At 43.7% G+C, this 17,801-nt stretch overlaps 1 protein-coding gene across 1 annotated transcript in view; it reads right to left on the minus strand.

Moving 5' to 3' along the window:
• LOC134585669 (vomeronasal type-2 receptor 26-like) overlaps nt 1-17,801 on the minus strand; it is a 73,204-nt gene that overhangs the window by 17,501 nt on the left and 37,902 nt on the right. The window contains exon 4 of the mRNA XM_063441127.1: nt 8,590-8,820. Within this exon, the coding sequence (XP_063297197.1) occupies nt 8,590-8,820 (231 nt within the window). The remainder of the gene's footprint in view (nt 1-8,589; nt 8,821-17,801) is intronic.

Here is a 17,801-nt window from a genome sequence, read left to right on the forward strand (position 1 = left end):
GAAGTATGTATGAGAGAGGAGCTTGCTACCACCTCTCCCCAGCGGCGGATCATTAATGTGCCGGCAATAGAGCGCGATGTCTGCTTTCCCGAGTGGCAGAGTGTTCTATCGGGAGAGGAGACTGTTACCCCCTCTCCCCAGCGACCGCTTAGAGTATCCAAAGGGGAGACAGTCGGTCTCCCCCTCCGGCAGCGGAGCTGTGCAACAAAAGGGGAGACAGTCGGTCTCCAGCAGAACTAGAGCGGTGTAACTAAAGGGAGACCGTCGGTCTCCAGCAACCAGGCTTCAACCAGACTACTCCCGCAGTAGTACTGGCATGAGGGCAGAGTACCGCTGGTCTCTGCCCACTCAGCAACCCACCAAGGCAGCCTACCAGTCCCCCACACAGCCGTGGTGAGGCACCTGGACATGGACAAGATTCTCCCCTACTCAGGTGTAGTAACCAGTTATTGTGGGTGGGCTGTACTGCTGTTTCTATTTTTTGGCAGGGCTGCTGGACTAACAAGGGTACTGACCGGCAGGAGGTCAGATACTCTGTTAGTCTGTTTGGAAAAGGGGAGAGATGTGACGAGAGCAATGTCGCCACATTGCATTGGAGAAGCCTGGTTGCCCGCCTGCTGCCTTTGGACTATGGACCAGACTTTTAAGTGACTTTATTTTCCCTGCAGAAAGGCTTATTCGTGCCTTTCTGCCAGGGTGTTCGGTAGATTTTATCCACCTGGGAGCTGGAGTGTGCCGTCAATTTACCTCCCTGAAGCTGCGGTTAACCACAGCTTAATTGACTAATCCAGGCTGGTCTTTGTTCGGTTGCCGACCACGAGGCGGCAGCCATTTTAATCGTGCGAAAGACCAGCGGTGTTCGGCGAAGATTCTATGGAACTAAAAACGGACACTTATTTGCACGAACACCGCTGAGCCGTCCGTCTCCTGGTTCCTATTCGTGGGGATGTAGCCGAACAGCCGTTCATTCGGTATTTTGTTTTATGTGAATATGTGTTAACCCAGATAGCTATGCCATGGAGCCTATTCGTGTGATTAAAGATTTTGGCTACATGGCAATTGAACTGTGTGAATAGGATCTGAGCGCTATTCAGTAGTTTTGTGCGCTCAGATCCCAGGTTTCTGGGGATATGTGACATGTCTATGTTTTATGTGTAAAAGGTGACTTTATGTATGCCAACCTCCACTTAGGCTGGTGGGAGGAACATCTATCCCAACACACTGGGATCTCCCAATATCTCCCCTTGATTTACCTGTGGCGTCGCTATATAGATGATGTCCTAATTGTGTGGTTGGGTAGTTCTGAGGACTTTGATGAGTTTGTTCAGATTCTCAATATAAATGGGGAAAATTTACGTTTTACAAACGAGTTTGGGGGCTCTAGCCTAAACTTCCTAGACCTTACAATCTCCATTACGTCTGGCAATAGGATAGACACTACCCTCTATCGCAAACCATCTGCGTCCAACAACCTCCTGAGATGGGACAGCTTCCACCCAACATCACTGAAAAGGGGTATTCCCACTGGACAGTACCTCAGGATCAGACGCAACTGTAGTACGATCGAGGAATTTAAGATTAAGGCAAGAACCCTAAGGGAACATTTCAGGGCAAAAGGGTATCCCAATAGATGCCTTAAACGAGCATATAAGAGAGCCCTGGATTCAAAACCGAGAGAATTTGATTCGTGATAACATCCAAAAACCAACTGAGGATCCCAAGGGGATGATACGTTTGATTGCCACCTTTGACGCAGGGTGGGACAATATCAAAAATTCCCTTGGCCGCTTCTGGCCTTTGCTAACAAGCGATGTACATCTTCAGGAGGTACTAGCACCGAACGTTACCATCACTGCTCGCAGAGGTAAGAACCTACGAGATCTCTTGGCCCCAAGCCATTTGAAAACTGTATTACCTCCGAAAACATGGCTCCAAACCCCCTTAGTGGGGACTTTCGGCTGTGGAAGATGCATTTCCTGCAAATTTATAAAAAAATACTCCAAGAAAGTAAAAGACAGTCTAGAAAAGATGGAGTTTAATATAACCTCCTTCTTCAATTGTAATACAGCAGGCATCGTGTACCTCCTAACCTGTGAGTGCAATATGAAATACGTGGGCAAGACATTCCGCCCGTTTAAGAAACGGATCCAGGAGCACATCAGATCATGTAAGAACTTGACTGATACCCCCATCTCGAGACATATCCGCGAACACCACAATAGTAACCCAAAAGGGCTACGTTTCTGCGGTCTGGAATTAGTCAAAAGAAACCCCAGACGAGGAAATTATGATAAATTTCTTAGACAGAGGGAATGCTTCTGGATCTACCAACTTAAGACTCTAAGCCCTCAAGGCCTGAATGAAGGGTTCTCCTTTTCCCCCTTTCTCTAACAAAGTATACTATACGTAGAATTCCTCCGATAATAATCTCTCTGTAATTTTGGCAACAATTCTGGAAGTGTTGAATTATTGCCACTAAATATCATTGTAAATATTCCTTTATATTTATTTATTATTATCTTTTCTTGGTACAATTCCTAGGTTTCTCTGCAATACTACCTGTACTTTGCTGGTACTGGTTTCCGAAATGGTGATCCACTTTCACCTAAATTTATCTCTGTAAATATTTGTAAATAGCGAATTGAGATGGCAAACATACGTGTAAATACTCAATTGAATAATTTGCCTTATTTAGTAGAGAGCATTATTATAACATTGTGGACAAACTCTCTCCAACAATCTTCTGCCATCTAATGCATTATATACCTTGGTAGGTGTTTACAGCTCATTGCCCATATTTGTTAATATATACACCTTTAATTCTTTAATAAATACAGTAGCTGGCTCCCCCCCCTCCCCTCCCCCCCTCAGTACAGTAATTCGTTTTCAGGGGGCACTTTATACACCCCACTGTCCCCCTCTCCTAGACCCATTTAAGGTTAAGAGACTCTGTTCAGCGTTCCTACATAGCACAGACTGGTTCAGTCTGATGCTATTTCCACTTTTACGTTCTGAACACCCTGGGACATCAGGGGTTATTGTGATCGGACAGGGACATTGAGGGGTTAATGTGAGTCACCGCTGTATGCAGCGATCCTGCCCTTCCCGGACTCACTATCCTATTAGATCAGATCGGACGCTAGCTCCTCCCCTCTCTGTCCCGTGGCGGCCTAAGATTGGCCGCATGACGTGGGAGAGGCGTGACTAGCCCGTTTAAAGTCCGGCAGGATCCAGGTATGCTTCTGCTTTTGATAAAGGCGCCACATAGCGCCGAAACGCGCGTCAGCAAGGACGCCAGACTTTAGGCTGTACTAATTCATGATGCCACTTCTAGGCTCTTAGTTAGCCGTTTTTACCTCATTTATTTAGTTCTTTAGTTTTTTGTTCCACGTTTTGGGGTTTTTTCCTCTCATGGGTTTGGGGTATATGATGGACTGTCTAGTCAGTCCTTATTTGGCATGATTAATTTACAAGCAGTTTTTTCTATAGTCAGGGGAGTTATGAGACAGGAGATTTAGGGATTCTACTAGCCTGTTTACCTAAGGTGTACCTCTACCTATTTCTAAGCTAACCTTATTTAACTCTCACTTTAGAGCCACTTACTACAAAGGTGGCTTCCAAGGTACCACTAACTTTTTTGCCCATACTAGCCACTCTGTACCAAGGTGGTCTTTAGGGCATGAGTAGCTGACTGTTTATAACCTTCGGACAGGTATAAGGAACTTGACACTCCTTTACAAAGCGTTTAATTTGATTTAATTTAATTTAAACCTTGCATATGCATATATTTTTGAGTTGTCGCCTTTGCCTGACCATCCTATACGGTTTTGTCATCTACTATATCTACCAGTTAGTTGGTTTACTATTGCCACTGTGGCCACTAGTATATGCTTTTCAGGTGTTAGACTGTATGCACTCTAGATTACAAGTTAACTGATATATTAACATAGTATTAATCTATGGTTGCCTTCTATATCTGACCCGACTGCGTGTGGGATAGCATGTTTAAGGATACAGCTTAGATTTAGAGGCCCCTATAGGCGCATTCGACTTTGAGACATATACCTCGTGTCTCATATATTATTTCAGGGTTGCCCCCACTACTGGCAGCACCTGTTCTTGTAAAGTTGCACTCTACCTATTAGTAGATATCCCGTACTGCCTCTGTCTCTATTACCTTGAGGAGCAACTCTCTTCCTGAAAATTGGGTTTATCCCTATACTATCCGTATTACTATTATTATTTCTACACTAGAAAGTTGCTCAAAGCTCTCCTGCAAGAATCTGCATAATAGCATCTTGACCCCATCTACAACCTAGACCCTCAGAGGATAGCACTGTATTTTACAGTTTTTATTCTTGTCTGTTTACCTTTATGTAACGATTTATTAAAGTTTTTTTGTTTTATTCATATATACTTTTTCTATGGTTTACCATGGCACATTGAGCCATATACTATGTTGTATGGGCACACCTCTGGTTAACGTGGGTTGGAGGTTGGATTCTTTCTCCTCTCCAGCAACCTTTAACTTTTGGGGATTTTCTTGACTTTATGTATTTTAAGCTGTTTTACTGTCTTTTGTGTCCCCACGTGTGTAATGGAGTTTTACCTCTGTCCTGGGAGATGATTGGATTACTTCCCAATTATCTCCAGGATAGAGGGAGGAGATCAGAATGCATTGTGGGGATGTTTTACTGCTGTATGTCTGTAATTGGTTTATGTCTGTCTTTTGTCACAGTCTTCCATCTGGTCCCCTAGGGGAGTGTCCACCAGGTGGGAGACCTGCATAAATACTGGGCGCATAGCCCTGAGTAAACCAGACCACTGCTTGACCCTCAACACGGAGCCTTGTCTCGTTATTGGGGGTATTCACTGTATGCTGATAGAGACTGATTGCCAGGAGTGTAAGCCACTTTGGAGCTTTTCCTGTTCGTCTGGTAGCAGCTATTCGTGAGGTTCCAGTTCGGGAGTTTGGAGTGCTACCTTATTCCCTTGTATGCAGTTCGGGAATTTGGTGCATTCACTTATATCCAATTCGTGAGTTTTGGTGATTCTACAGTAGCTGTGCCTGTCTCTGAAAAGGGGATTATCGTCTAAGCGGTTTTTACCCCTTGTTTGCTGAAAAGGTCCGTTACAAGGCAGCAGGCCAATATTTTCTACACCCGCTAGTGTGCATTCACCTCCTGCATATTATTGGTCTATCTGTATCTGCTTTGGAGTGTCTCATCCAATTGAGACATCAGCTGCACCTGCTACCATTTACACAAATAACCAACCCACCGTCAATGTTACCATCACCAGCACAATGTCTACCACCAACAATATAGCATTAATAAGAAAAAGACAAGTGTACATATGTACAGGTTAATGTTGTGACAGCTTCCATTTTTAGCAATGCCAATTCACCTGCATCTTCAACAGAGGGAAGACAAATAATTGAGGATACTGTATTGCACCAACAAAGCAAGTTTGTGAGAATGTTTAGTGCCTCCAAGAAAGCTGATTTGCAAAGTGCAAATTGTGTGGATATACAAGAAAAAACAGTCACTTAACACCGATATTGTGGGGAAAAGTGAAAGGACAGCACTTATCTCAATGGATAGTGGTGACAACTTACTCCAGGGATATCCCTGCAATAATCCCTGTAAATACTGAATGTATACAAACAAAAGAGGATACAGCTGCAGATCTACAAAAATAATACAAAACAAAATAATAGTGTAACAACCCCTTTTTGGCTGTCCCCTTTTATTGTTTAATTATGGTTTACTTACTGGCACTGCAGAGATTTTCCATGCCTGGGATATACAAATAACATTGCACCATCTATGGACTTACTGTGTTCGGTACACGAACAAAATATCGAACAACCGGACCACCCATAAGTATACTAATCATGTACTTTACCTCCCTGATCTCTCTCTTATTCCCTGGATTCACACGAACTGGCTGTTATAATCTATGGGTGGCCGCCATTTCGGTAGCCGAACATGTGGTGGCGGCCATCTTACGCACGAACAGCAGCGGTGTTTGGTCGTCGAGTGTCTGGAACTCAAAATGGACACTCGACTAACCGAACACCGCTAAGACCTCCAAGACGACAAAAAGTACCGAAAGGAACATATGAATGACCCGTCGTTCGGTAGGATGAATCCCATGAATTAGGGGATTCTTCCGGTTACCGAACCCATTATGTTGGATATAGCATTTTGGGGGTTTTAGGGCACGAACGGAGACCGAGCGCAGGGCCAGATTTCATGGAACTATTTTCGGCATCTTTACCCATGCGGTCGGTCAAAACTTTACCTTCCCATAACTCCCGAACCCCTGGTCTGATCTGGGTGATTTTTGGATATGTTTCTCACCCAGATCAGGGCTACCAGGGGATATCATATTTAAAGGCATATCTTACATATTTGGGGTACATCTGGAAAATGGGGAAAAGTATGTACAGTATAATTGTATTATCTGTTAAGCTAAGGGGAGGAGATGTGTGGGAGGTGACGACTCTATGATTGGTACAATGTGTAATTAATGTAATCCCTCCCTTGCATGGGAGAATCTCATAAATGCAAGAATGTTGCCAGTAAAGCGCAGTTCTACTCCTGATACTGTGTGTCGTCCAGTTATTGGGAAAGGTGATGGGATATACTTGGATTATATTGCTGATTGTGCTGGTTACCCTGTTGGATTTATTACTTGTTCCTGCATCCTCTGGATATACTGGTGGAGTTAAGCTGTGAGAAATCAGCTCTCCGCTACAGTAACACTGTTTGGTAAGATGTAAATGTGCTATGTAGAGTATAACTTACAAGAAGGATGAAATAATATTGCCCAAGGGTGCCTTCCCTGATGTAGATGGAGGGGGGAGGGGGGGTGGGGGGGAAAGATCACTCCTCCTGTTCCAGAGATGATGGAGTCAGACTCAGGATGTTGAGTAGACAAATTTCTTCTTTATTTAAAATAAGATTTAAAATATATAAGCTATAATAGTACGAGGTCCAGCAAAGGACTTCTTCAGGGTCCTCTTGATATTCAAATTTGTAACAGCATTAACAAATATACAAATAAACAATATAATCCCTCCCCCCGAGTCCATTCTTTTATATGGGTGATTGGTCTTCCTCATTGGTGCTCCCTTGGGCATTGTTTCCTTATTCCAGCTGTGGAAAATCTAATTTCCCGGTTTCGCCGATTTCGGGACGTCACTTCGGTTTTCGACAATGACAAAACATCACTTCCGGTGCGGCCGTTCATTTAGATACTTAGTGATGACTTTTGAGTTCCACTACAAGGATATGTGCATTCCACCTATGACTCATATAACAGAGGAATTAATAATAAGAGCCCAGAGGGCTCGAAAAAGAAATGAAAGCAAAGATAAAAACTGAATAACAATGACTTTACATAAGATCTTTATTAAGAGGAGAAAGTAGAGGTCCATTGATAAATATTTTTTATATATGGAAGGGTAGTGTATATTACAAATTATATCTAATTTATCTGAAATTATAATGTAAAAGGAAGGCCCCAAAATAATATTTATTAAAAAAAAATTTAAAAGGAGTTTAACTTTATATGTTGGATGAGAGCCACTTCCAAATGGGAATGTCAATGGATCTCTAAGTTTTCACTTATTGAATATGGGAACCCAGACATAGGAACCCATTATAATAGAAGAAAATATATTATTAAAAAATATATATATATTTTATCGAACATTAAACAATCAATTTAATTTTGGTTTGAACTTAACAATTTATAATGGGAATGGAACTTATTTGTCACATTAAGTGAGATGCATGTATATAACGAAGGTGTAGTGAAATGTAACATGAAAATATATATCTGAAATTCTGTAAAAGATGAAAGCATGGATAAATTAATAATAAATGGATAAAGAATAAAATGTAAGAAAAAATAAAAAGAAAAAGAAAATAAATAAGTGTGATAAAAGGAAAAAGTAAAACTAAGAAAGATTAAAAATAGATATAGATGTATAAATTAAAAAAATTATTGTGTGGGAAGGAAGTTAGCATGGAGTGAGTGAATGGTCATCTCACCAGTGCCATCATGAAGCAGCATCTACAACTATACCACATCTGTATTACTGAGGTGAGGGAAGAAGCAGCACAAGAAAGTACGAGGGCAGGTAGTATCGAATTGCGCGCAGTTGTATAGAGAATATCTTAAATGACCCAGTGGTACATGCTGAGATCTCAAGAGAACTTTATTTTAATAAAAAAAATAATTTTCAACTCTGAAGTTAAAGTCTGGTCCACATTTAAAAGAACTGTATAGGTTAAAAAATGCATAACCCCTTCCCCCCCAGCCCTTGTCAGCCCACCTCACTACCTACTGTTAACCCCTACCCCTCCAGCCTTTGTCAGCCAGCCGCAATATCCCCTGTTAACCTCCTTCCCTTCAACCCCTGGTAAAATAGATTCAACTAATTGGTCAATTCAGTTTATCCAAATGTTTTTACATTTTGTCTAATTTTAGCATTCAGTTTTTAATTCACTGTAATTGATTGTTTAATTAATACGCTCTAACATGCCTAATAGCAAAATTAAAAATAAAATGTTATACCTTATTTCCCGCCGTTTTCCATGATATGGCTTGTTCATTAATAAATAACTGCTGACTTTCTGGTGCCCATGGCGTGTAGTTACCCACATGAATATCTTTCAAAATGTTATCTTTTGAAAGCACCCAATTTATAATCATGTGATAAAAGACAAATTCTCCATTTTGATCAAAGTATGGGATTGAATTCCTTGAATCAATTACATACGTAATATTCTTAATATACCGATGTAGCTTTAAAAATAAAACACGTTGAAGAGTCATTCATGAGTGACACATCTTCCAACACACTTACAAGCACAAGCACTTACAAACACATCTAACTTGTGCATTTGAATTCAGAATTGTGGGCGAGTCTGTGTTTTGTTTGAAATTCCAATCTCCTAAATGGATAATGAATGTATCACAAAACAAATGAAACAGCAAAAAGACAAGCGGTGCAGGGTAAGGCTTAGCTTATTGGCAGAAAGTTATCATCTAAAAATTCTGATTGTGTAGTACAACGTTTTCCAATCGGTGTTCCGCGGATGCCTGAGGTTCCGCAAGAACACAAATGGGGTTCCACCGTGATTTCACCCAAACAAAATGGCCGTTGCCATTTTATCGCAAATCTGTGACCCTTTTAGAGCACGACTGGGCCTCTCCCAGCCTCACAGAGTCGCTGCCGCTGGGTAGGGAGGGAGGAGGCAGGAGATGGCCGCCCAGAGTGTGAGCAGCATGGATGACAGGGGAGAGTGAGCATGCTGCAGCTCACTCCCATCAGCCTCAGCCAACATCACCAGGACCACAAGCAAGCCACCGTCCTGGACACACAAGGTAAGTTAACAGGAGGATGGCTCTGATGTATGTGTCATATTGTGTGTGTGTGTGTATGTGCCAGTGTGTGTGTGTGTCACTGTGTGTGCCAGTGTGTGTCTGTGTGTGTGTGGATTTGCCAGTGTGTGTGGATCTGTGTGTCAAGGTGTGTGTATGTGCCAGTGTATATATCAGTGTGTTTGTCTGTGCCGATGTGTGTGTGTGTGTATGTCAGTGTGTGTCAGTGTGTATATGACTCTGTGTGTATGTGTCAATGTGTGTCTCTGAGTGTGTGTATGTGCCAGTGTGTGTATCTGTGGGTGCAAGTGTGTGTATATGTCACTGTGTGTATCTGAGTGTGTGTGTGTGTATTTGTGAGTCAAGATGTGTGTATGTGTCACTGTGTGCATTTGAGTGTGTGTATGTGTATCTAAGTGTGTGTAAATGTGGGTAAAGGTGTATGTGCGCCTGTGTGTCAGTCTGTTTATCTGTGTTTGTCAGATACATACGCACACAGATACACACTGATACACACACTGGCATATACAAACACAGATGCACACACTTTGACCCTTGCTGCAGAGGGATTTGGATAGATTGGGGGACTGGGCACTAAAATGGCAGATGAAATTTAACGTAGAAAAATGCAAAGTTATGCACTTCGGGGTTAAGAATGCACAAGCAATTTACACCCTAAATGGTAGTGAACTAGGGATAACCACACACGAGAAGGATTTGGGAATTGTTATAGACAACAAATTAGGTAGCAATATGCAATGTCAATCTGCCGTTGCTAAGGCCAGTAAGGTTTTGTCATGTATAAATAGGGGCATAAATTCTCGAGATGAAAATATAATTTTGCCTCTTTATAAATCGCTGGTAAGACCACACCTTGAGTATGCTGTGCAATTTTGGGCACCTGTTCTAAAGAAGGATATCATGGCACTAGAAAAAGTGCAGAGACGAGCTACAAAATTGATAAAAGGAATGGAGCATTTTAGTTATGAAGAAAGGTTAAAAAATTTAAATCTCTTCAGTTTGGAAAAACTGAGCCTTAGAGGCGATATGATAACATTATACAAATATATTCAGGGCCAGTACAAACCATTATCTGGAAATCTATTCATAAACAGGGCTATACACGGGACACGAGGTCACACATTTAGGCTTGAAGAAAGGAGATTTCATCTAAGGCAAAGAAAATGTTTTTTTTTTACAGTAAGAGCAATAAGGATATGGAATTCATTGCCTGAAGAGGTGGTTTTGTCAGAGTCTATACAGATGTTTAAATTGCAATTGGATAAATACTTGCAAAAACATAACATACAGGGATACAATTTCTAATTAGTGGGCTAATAACTGCTTGATCCAAGGAGACATCTGACTGCTATTTTGGGGTCAAGAAGGAATTTTTTCCTAGTTTGTTGCAAAGTTGGAAGCGCTTCAGACTGGGTTTTTTGCCTTCTTTTGGATTAACAGCAAAAGCATATGTGAGGAAGGCTGAACTTGATGGACACAAGTCTCTTTTCAGCTATGTAACTATGTAACTATGTAACTATATATACACACAAATACGTACGTAACTAAGTACCTGTAAAAAAAATATCCCCCTACCTAGCCCCAAAAAAGGCCACACTGTGTAATTAGACTCATAATTATCTAATTGGTTACTTAATCCACCAGTCAGAGAGTTATGAGTCAAATTACACAGTGTGGGAAAATTCCAAAGAACTTTCCCACGCTGTGTAAAATAACACAGAGCACTCTGATTGGTGGATTTCAAACCAACCAATCAGAGTGCTGTGACAGGTAAATGTAGAGACATACATGTCAGTCTCTTCATTTACCTGTCAGAGCACTCTGATCGGATGGCTTAAACCCACCAATCAGAGTGCTCTGAGCCTAATTGCAGGGCGGGGCAAGGCTTTATAAGCCTTCCCCCGTCCTGCAGAGCTCAGTCTGCGCGGAGCCCTCCATGGGTGAAGATGGATTTTTTTTTATTTTATTTTTTTAATTGCGTTGGTTCTTATGGATTTTTATTTGCCCTTTTTTAAAGCTGAAAAAAGAAGATTTTAGAAGAAAGAAAACATCGAATGGTAAGTTTTATTTTTTTTACATTTTTTTACATTATTTTTAGGGTGAGATGGTAGGTAGGGGGATATTTTTTTTAGGGGGGGAGGGGGTGACTAGGGGTTTGGGGACTTTTTTTCGGGCCCCCACCTGCCACTCAGGGATGGGGGTGGGGGGGAGACAATAGGTCCCCCCCTATTAGTATTTAGGGCCCCACCCACCGCTCAGGGGTGGGGGCCAGGGGGGAGGACATTAGGTCTCCCCCCTTATTAGTATTTAGGACCCCACCCACCGCTCAGGGGTGGTGGCCAGGGGGGTGGACGTTAGGTCCCCCCCTTTTTAATGTAGTGCCCCCACCCACCGCTAAGGGGTAGGGTCCAGGGGGAGGACATTAGGTCCCCCCTATTATAATTTAGGGCCCCCACCCACCGCTCAGCGGTGGAGGCCAGGGGGAGGACGTTAGGTCCCCCCCTTTTTACTGTAGGGCCCCCACCCACCGCTCAGGGGTGGAGGCCAGGGGGGAGGACATTATGCCCCCCCCTTATTATAATTTAGGGCCCCCACCCACCGCTCAGGGGTGGGGGCCAGGGAGGAGGACATTAGTTCCCCCCTTATTATAATTTAGGGCCCCCACCCACCGCTCAGGGGTGGGGGTCAGGGGGGAGGACATTAGCTCCCCCCTTTATTTGTATTTAGGGCCCCCACCCACCGCTCAGGAGTGGGGGCCAGGGGGGAGGACATTAGGTCCCCCCCTTTTTAATATAGTGCCCCCACCCACCGCTAAGGGGTAGGGTCCAGGGGGAGGACATTAGGTCCCCCCTATTATAATTTAGGGCCCCCACCCACCGCTCAGCGGTGGAGGCCAGGGGGAGGACGTTAGGTCCCCCCCTTTTTACTGTAGGGCCCCCACCCACCGCTCAGGGGTGGAGGCCAGGGGGGAGGACATTATGCCCCCCCTTATTATAATTTAGGGCCCCCACCCACCGCTCAGGGGTGGGGGCCAGGGAGGAGGACATTAGTTCCCCCCTTATTATAATTTAGGGCCCCCACCCACCGCTCAGGGGTGGGGGTCAGGGGGGAGGACATTAGCTCCCCCCTTTATTTGTATTTAGGGCCCCCACCCACCGCTCAGGAGTGGGGGCCAGGGGGGAGGACATTAGGTCCCCCCCTTTATTTGTATTTAGGGCCCCCACCCACCTCTCAGGAGCTGGGGCCAGGGGGAGGACGTTAGGTCCCCCCCTTTTTACTGTAGGGCCCCCACCCACCGCTCAGGGGTGGAGGCCAGGGGGAGGACATTATGTCCCCTCCTTATTATAATTTAGGGCCCCCACCCACCGCTCAGGGGTGGGGGCCAGGGAGGAGGACATTAGTTCCCCCCTTATTATAATTTAGGGCCCCCACCCACCGCTCAGGGGTGGGGGTCAGGGGGGAGGACATTAGGTCCCCCCTTTATTTGTATTTAGGGCCCCCACCCACCGCTCAGGAGTGGGGGCCAGGGGGGAGGACATTAGGTCCCCCCCTTTATTTGTATTTAGGGCCCCCACCCACCACTCAGGAGTGGGGGCCAGGGGGAGGACATTAGGTTCCCCCCTTATTTCACTGTAGGGTCCCCACCCGCCGCTCAGGTGTGGGGGCCGGGGAGAGGGCTATAGGACCCCCCTTTATATTAAAGGGGGACCCTATTTTTATTTTAGATTTTTTTTAAAGCCACAGGCTGCTCACTGTTTACTAGACATGCCCCAACTCGCAGTATAGCAAGTAGGGGCAAAATTTACTAATACTAAGTAATTTTTACTTAGTATTAGTAAATTTGACTGAAAGACCAATTTATGTCTTTCAGCCTTTTGGTAGATAACTCCCTAATACCGTGGGAATTAGGGAGTTATCTACTAATCAGCTGCAAAAGAGGTCCCGAAGTGCCGAAGTCCCGAAATTCCGAAGTTCCGAAATTCTGAAGTGTCGAATGTGCCGAAGTTGCCGAATTTCCGAAGTGCCGAAGTTCCGAAGTGCTGAAGTGCCGAAGTTGCCGAAGTTTCCGAATTTCCGAAGTGTCGAAGTGCCGAAGTGCCGAAGTTCCGAAGTGCTGAAGTGCCGAAGTTCCAAAGTTGCAGAATTTCCGAAGTGTTAAAGTGCCGAATTGCCGAAGTCCCGAATTGCGAAAGTCCCGAATTTCGGAATGCCGAACCGAACCGAAAGTTTCCCCCATGCACATGCCTACTAGATAGGAAGCTAGCTGAGCAAACACACTTCGCTGGAGCTGAGTAATAACATTTAACCAGTGCTAGCTATCCACGAAACCAGGGTAAGCTTAAGCACCGATAGCCCAACAGTTAATTAGCTAGCTGTCAAGAACGAATGAGGGTGAAATATGGCGCCAATAGCCCAACACATAACTGGCTTACTGTTCGAGGCATAAATAATAGTTGACGAAGAAAAGTACTGGTAACTTGCAAGATCAGAACCTAGCTGAATCTGATGCCCAACACTGGCACATAAATGTCTTAACTGTGCTTTCAAGGGCACCTGTGTCTAATGCAGCACTCCTTAAATAGCAAGAGGAAAACGATAACAAAATAAAATAAAATAAATAAATTCCAGTAGTCAGGGTGATAGGAAAGATAAATCTTAGAAAAAATCGCCCTGTAAGAGAAATCCTTGATCTAAGCTGGACTGCTAATCCTGAGTAGCTCGTTACAGATATCTAAACTGTCTAATTCCACAGAAAGGAATGTCCGTCTTTCGCTGTCAGACACATGGCTAAGTTGTCAGTACTGCAGAAAACAAACAAAAGTTTTTGTTACAAATTTGTAATTGAGCTGAAAACTAGCTATCTGATAAGAGATAACTGCAAGATGCAGCTACTGTTACGAGCCCCGACGAGCGTTTTGCCGGTAAGAGGCTATTCAAGGGGTATGTACAGCTGTTTATGTAATCTTTTTTTGGGCTTGGTGGGTAACCTAAGATTTAATCAAGAGGGAGTAAATGTTTGAATTAACTGCAGGTTTTGTTTTATACATTTCTGACTTTGTGTATATTGCAAGATAAAAAACTAAACAATGTAAGCTTTTCCTTCACTCAAAAATTCTATAAAAGATAAACAAATGAAAAATTATTTTTTTTTTGTAAATTAATATCATTTTTGATTTTTACATTTGTTAGAACTCTATACAAAAAATGTGTATTATTATATGTTTATGTCCTAGCTATGCATTCCGTGTTTCAAATACATTTTATTTTATTTATTTATTTATTTTTAAATATGCTAATCAGTTCTGAAAAAGTTAATATACACTACAACCACCATGAAGCATTTTCTTAGGTTCCTCTCCATTTTTTACAGTCTCACTTTTTGGATTCATATGGAATATTCAAATTGAATATTTTCTTATGTCTACTTTATTCCTTACTGATATTGACAATATTGAAAAACATTCCCGAGTTCCTGAGTGTGTTTCCCTTTTGTTTACACCCACAGAATATTTATTTCTTAGTTAATTCCTTATTATTTCTGAATGCGGGTTTTTGGGGTCATTGACTCCTTTCTGTTTTCATCTTACACGATAGCTCAGGTTACTCTCTCACAGCTAGCACTGCATTTCAGGGTTTATCTTTGAAGCGTTCATGGAAGTTCCTAGTGAGGAAAATCCAGATCTCAAGAGGTGGTAGTGATATGGGCAAATGCAAATATTACAAGTTTTAGAATGAAATGTTGTATTTCTTAAACTGTGTACTTTGTCTTTAAGAGATATTGCAAACTGACAAGGGGTTAGAAATGTAACATATTGTTTTTCATAGATGTTTCTTTAAGCAATAACCTCAGTGCATAATATGTTTGCGCCATTTTGTCCCAGACGAATTACAATAACAATAATGCATAAACAAGCTTCAAGGCTATCCCATGACTCTTTCATACTGTGGTAACCTTAATATACTGTGGTAACCTTAATAGATAAGCTATTCAGACTTTAAGACGCCATCTTGTCTCAATTTAATGGAACTAGTTATGGCACCTGTTCTAAAGAAGGATATCATGGCACTAGAAAAAGTGCAGAGACGAGCTACAAAATTGATAAAAGGAATGGAGCATTTTAGTTATGAAGAAAGGTTAAAAAATTTAAATCTCTTCAGTTTGGAAAAACTGAGCCTTAGAGGGGATATGATAACATTATACAAATATATTCGGGGCCAGTACAAACCATTATCTGGAAATCTATTCATAAACAGGGCTATACATAGGACACGAGGTCACACATTTAGGCTTGAAGAAAGGAGATTTCATCTAAGGCAAAGAAAATGTTTTTTTTTACAGTAAGAGCAATAAGGATATGGAATTCATTGCCTGAAGAGGTGGTTTTGTCAGAGTCTATACAGATGTTTAAATTGCAATTGGATAAATACTTGCAAAAACATAACATACAGGGATACAATTTCTAATTAGTGGGCTAATAACTGCTTGATCCAAGGAGACATCTGACTGCTATTTTGGGGTCAAGAAGGAATTTTTTCCTAGTTTGTTGCAAAGTTGGAAGCGCTTCAGACTGGGTTTTTTGCCTTCTTTTGGATTAACAGCAAAAGCATATGTGAGGAAGGCTGAACTTGATGGACACAAGTCTCTTTTCAGCTATGTAACTATGTAACTATGTAACTATATATACACACAAATACGTACGTAACTAAGTACCTGTAAAAAAAATATCCCCCTACCTAGCCCCAAAAAAGGCCACACTGTGTAATTAGACTCATAATTATCTAATTGGTTACTTAATCCACCAGTCAGAGAGTTATGAGTCAAATTACACAGTGTGGGAAAATTCCAAAGAACTTTCCCACGCTGTGTAAAATAACACAGAGCACTCTGATTGGTGGATTTCAAACCAACCAATCAGAGTGCTGTGACAGGTAAATGTAGAGACATACATGTCAGTCTCTTCATTTACCTGTCAGAGCACTCTGATCGGATGGCTTAAACCCACCAATCAGAGTGCTCTGAGCCTAATTGCAGGGCGGGGCAAGGCTTTATAAGCCTTCCCCCGTCCTGCAGAGCTCAGTCTGCGCGGAGCCCTCCATTTTTTAATTGCGTTGGTTCTTATGGATTTTTATTTGGCCTTTTTTAAAGCTGAAAAAAGAAGATTTTAGAAGAAAGAAAACATCGAATGGTAAGTTTTATTTTTTTTACATTTTTTTACATTATTTTTAGGGTGAGATGGTAGGTAGGGGGATATTTTTTTTAGGGGGGGAGGGGGTGACTAGGGGTTTGGGGACTTTTCTTCGGGCCCCCACCTGCCACTCAGGGATGGGGGTGGGGGGGGAGACAATAGGTCCCCCCCTATTAGTATTTAGGGCCCCACCCACCGCTCAGGGGTGGGGGCCAGGGGGGAGGACATTAGGTCTCCCCCCCTTATTAGTATTTAGGACCCCACCCACCGCTCAGGGGTGGTGGCCAGGGGGGTGGACGTTAGGTCCCCCCCTTTTTAATGTAGTGCCCCCACCCACCGCTAAGGGGTAGGGTCCAGGGGGAGGACATTAGGTCCCCCCTATTATAATTTAGGGCCCCCACCCACCGCTCAGCGGTGGAGGCCAGGGGGAGGACGTTAGGTCCCCCCCTTTTTACTGTAGGGCCCCCACCCACCGCTCAGGGGTGGAGGCAGGGGGGAGGACATTATGCCCCCCCCTTATTATAATTTAGGACCCCCACCCACCGCTCAGGGGTGGGGGCCAGGGAGGAGGACATTAGTTCCCCCCTTATTATAATTTAGGGCCCCCACCCACCGCTCAGGGGTGGGGGTCAGGGGGGAGGACATTAGGTCCCCCCCTTTATTTGTATTTAGGGCCCCCACCCACCTCTCAGGGGCTGGGGCCAGGGGGAGGACGTTAGGTCCCCCCCTTTTACTGTAGGGCCCCCACCCACCGCTCAGGGGTGGAGGCCAGGGGGAGGACATTATGTCCCCTCCTTATTATAATTTAGGGCCCCCACCCACCGCTCAGGGGTGGGGGCCAGGGAGGAGGACATTAGTTCCCCCCTTATTATAATTTAGGGCCCCCACCCACCGCTCAGGGGTGGGGGTCAGGGGGGAGGACATTAGGTCCCCCCTTTATTTGTATTTAGGGCCCCCACCCACCGCTCAGGAGTGGGGGCCAGGGGGAGGACATTAGGTCCCCCCCTTTATTTGTATTTAGGGCCCCCACCCACCACTCAGGAGTGGGGGCCAGGGGGAGGACATTAGGTTCCCCCCTTATTTCACTGTAGGGTCCCCACCCGCCGCTCAGGTGTGGGGGCCGGGGAGAGGGCTATAGGACCCCCCTTTACATTAAAGGGGGACCCTATTTTTATTTTAGATTTTTTTTAAAGC

This window comes from Pelobates fuscus, chromosome 1 (assembly GCF_036172605.1).
Source record: "Pelobates fuscus isolate aPelFus1 chromosome 1, aPelFus1.pri, whole genome shotgun sequence".
Taxonomy (NCBI): domain Eukaryota; kingdom Metazoa; phylum Chordata; class Amphibia; order Anura; family Pelobatidae; genus Pelobates; species Pelobates fuscus.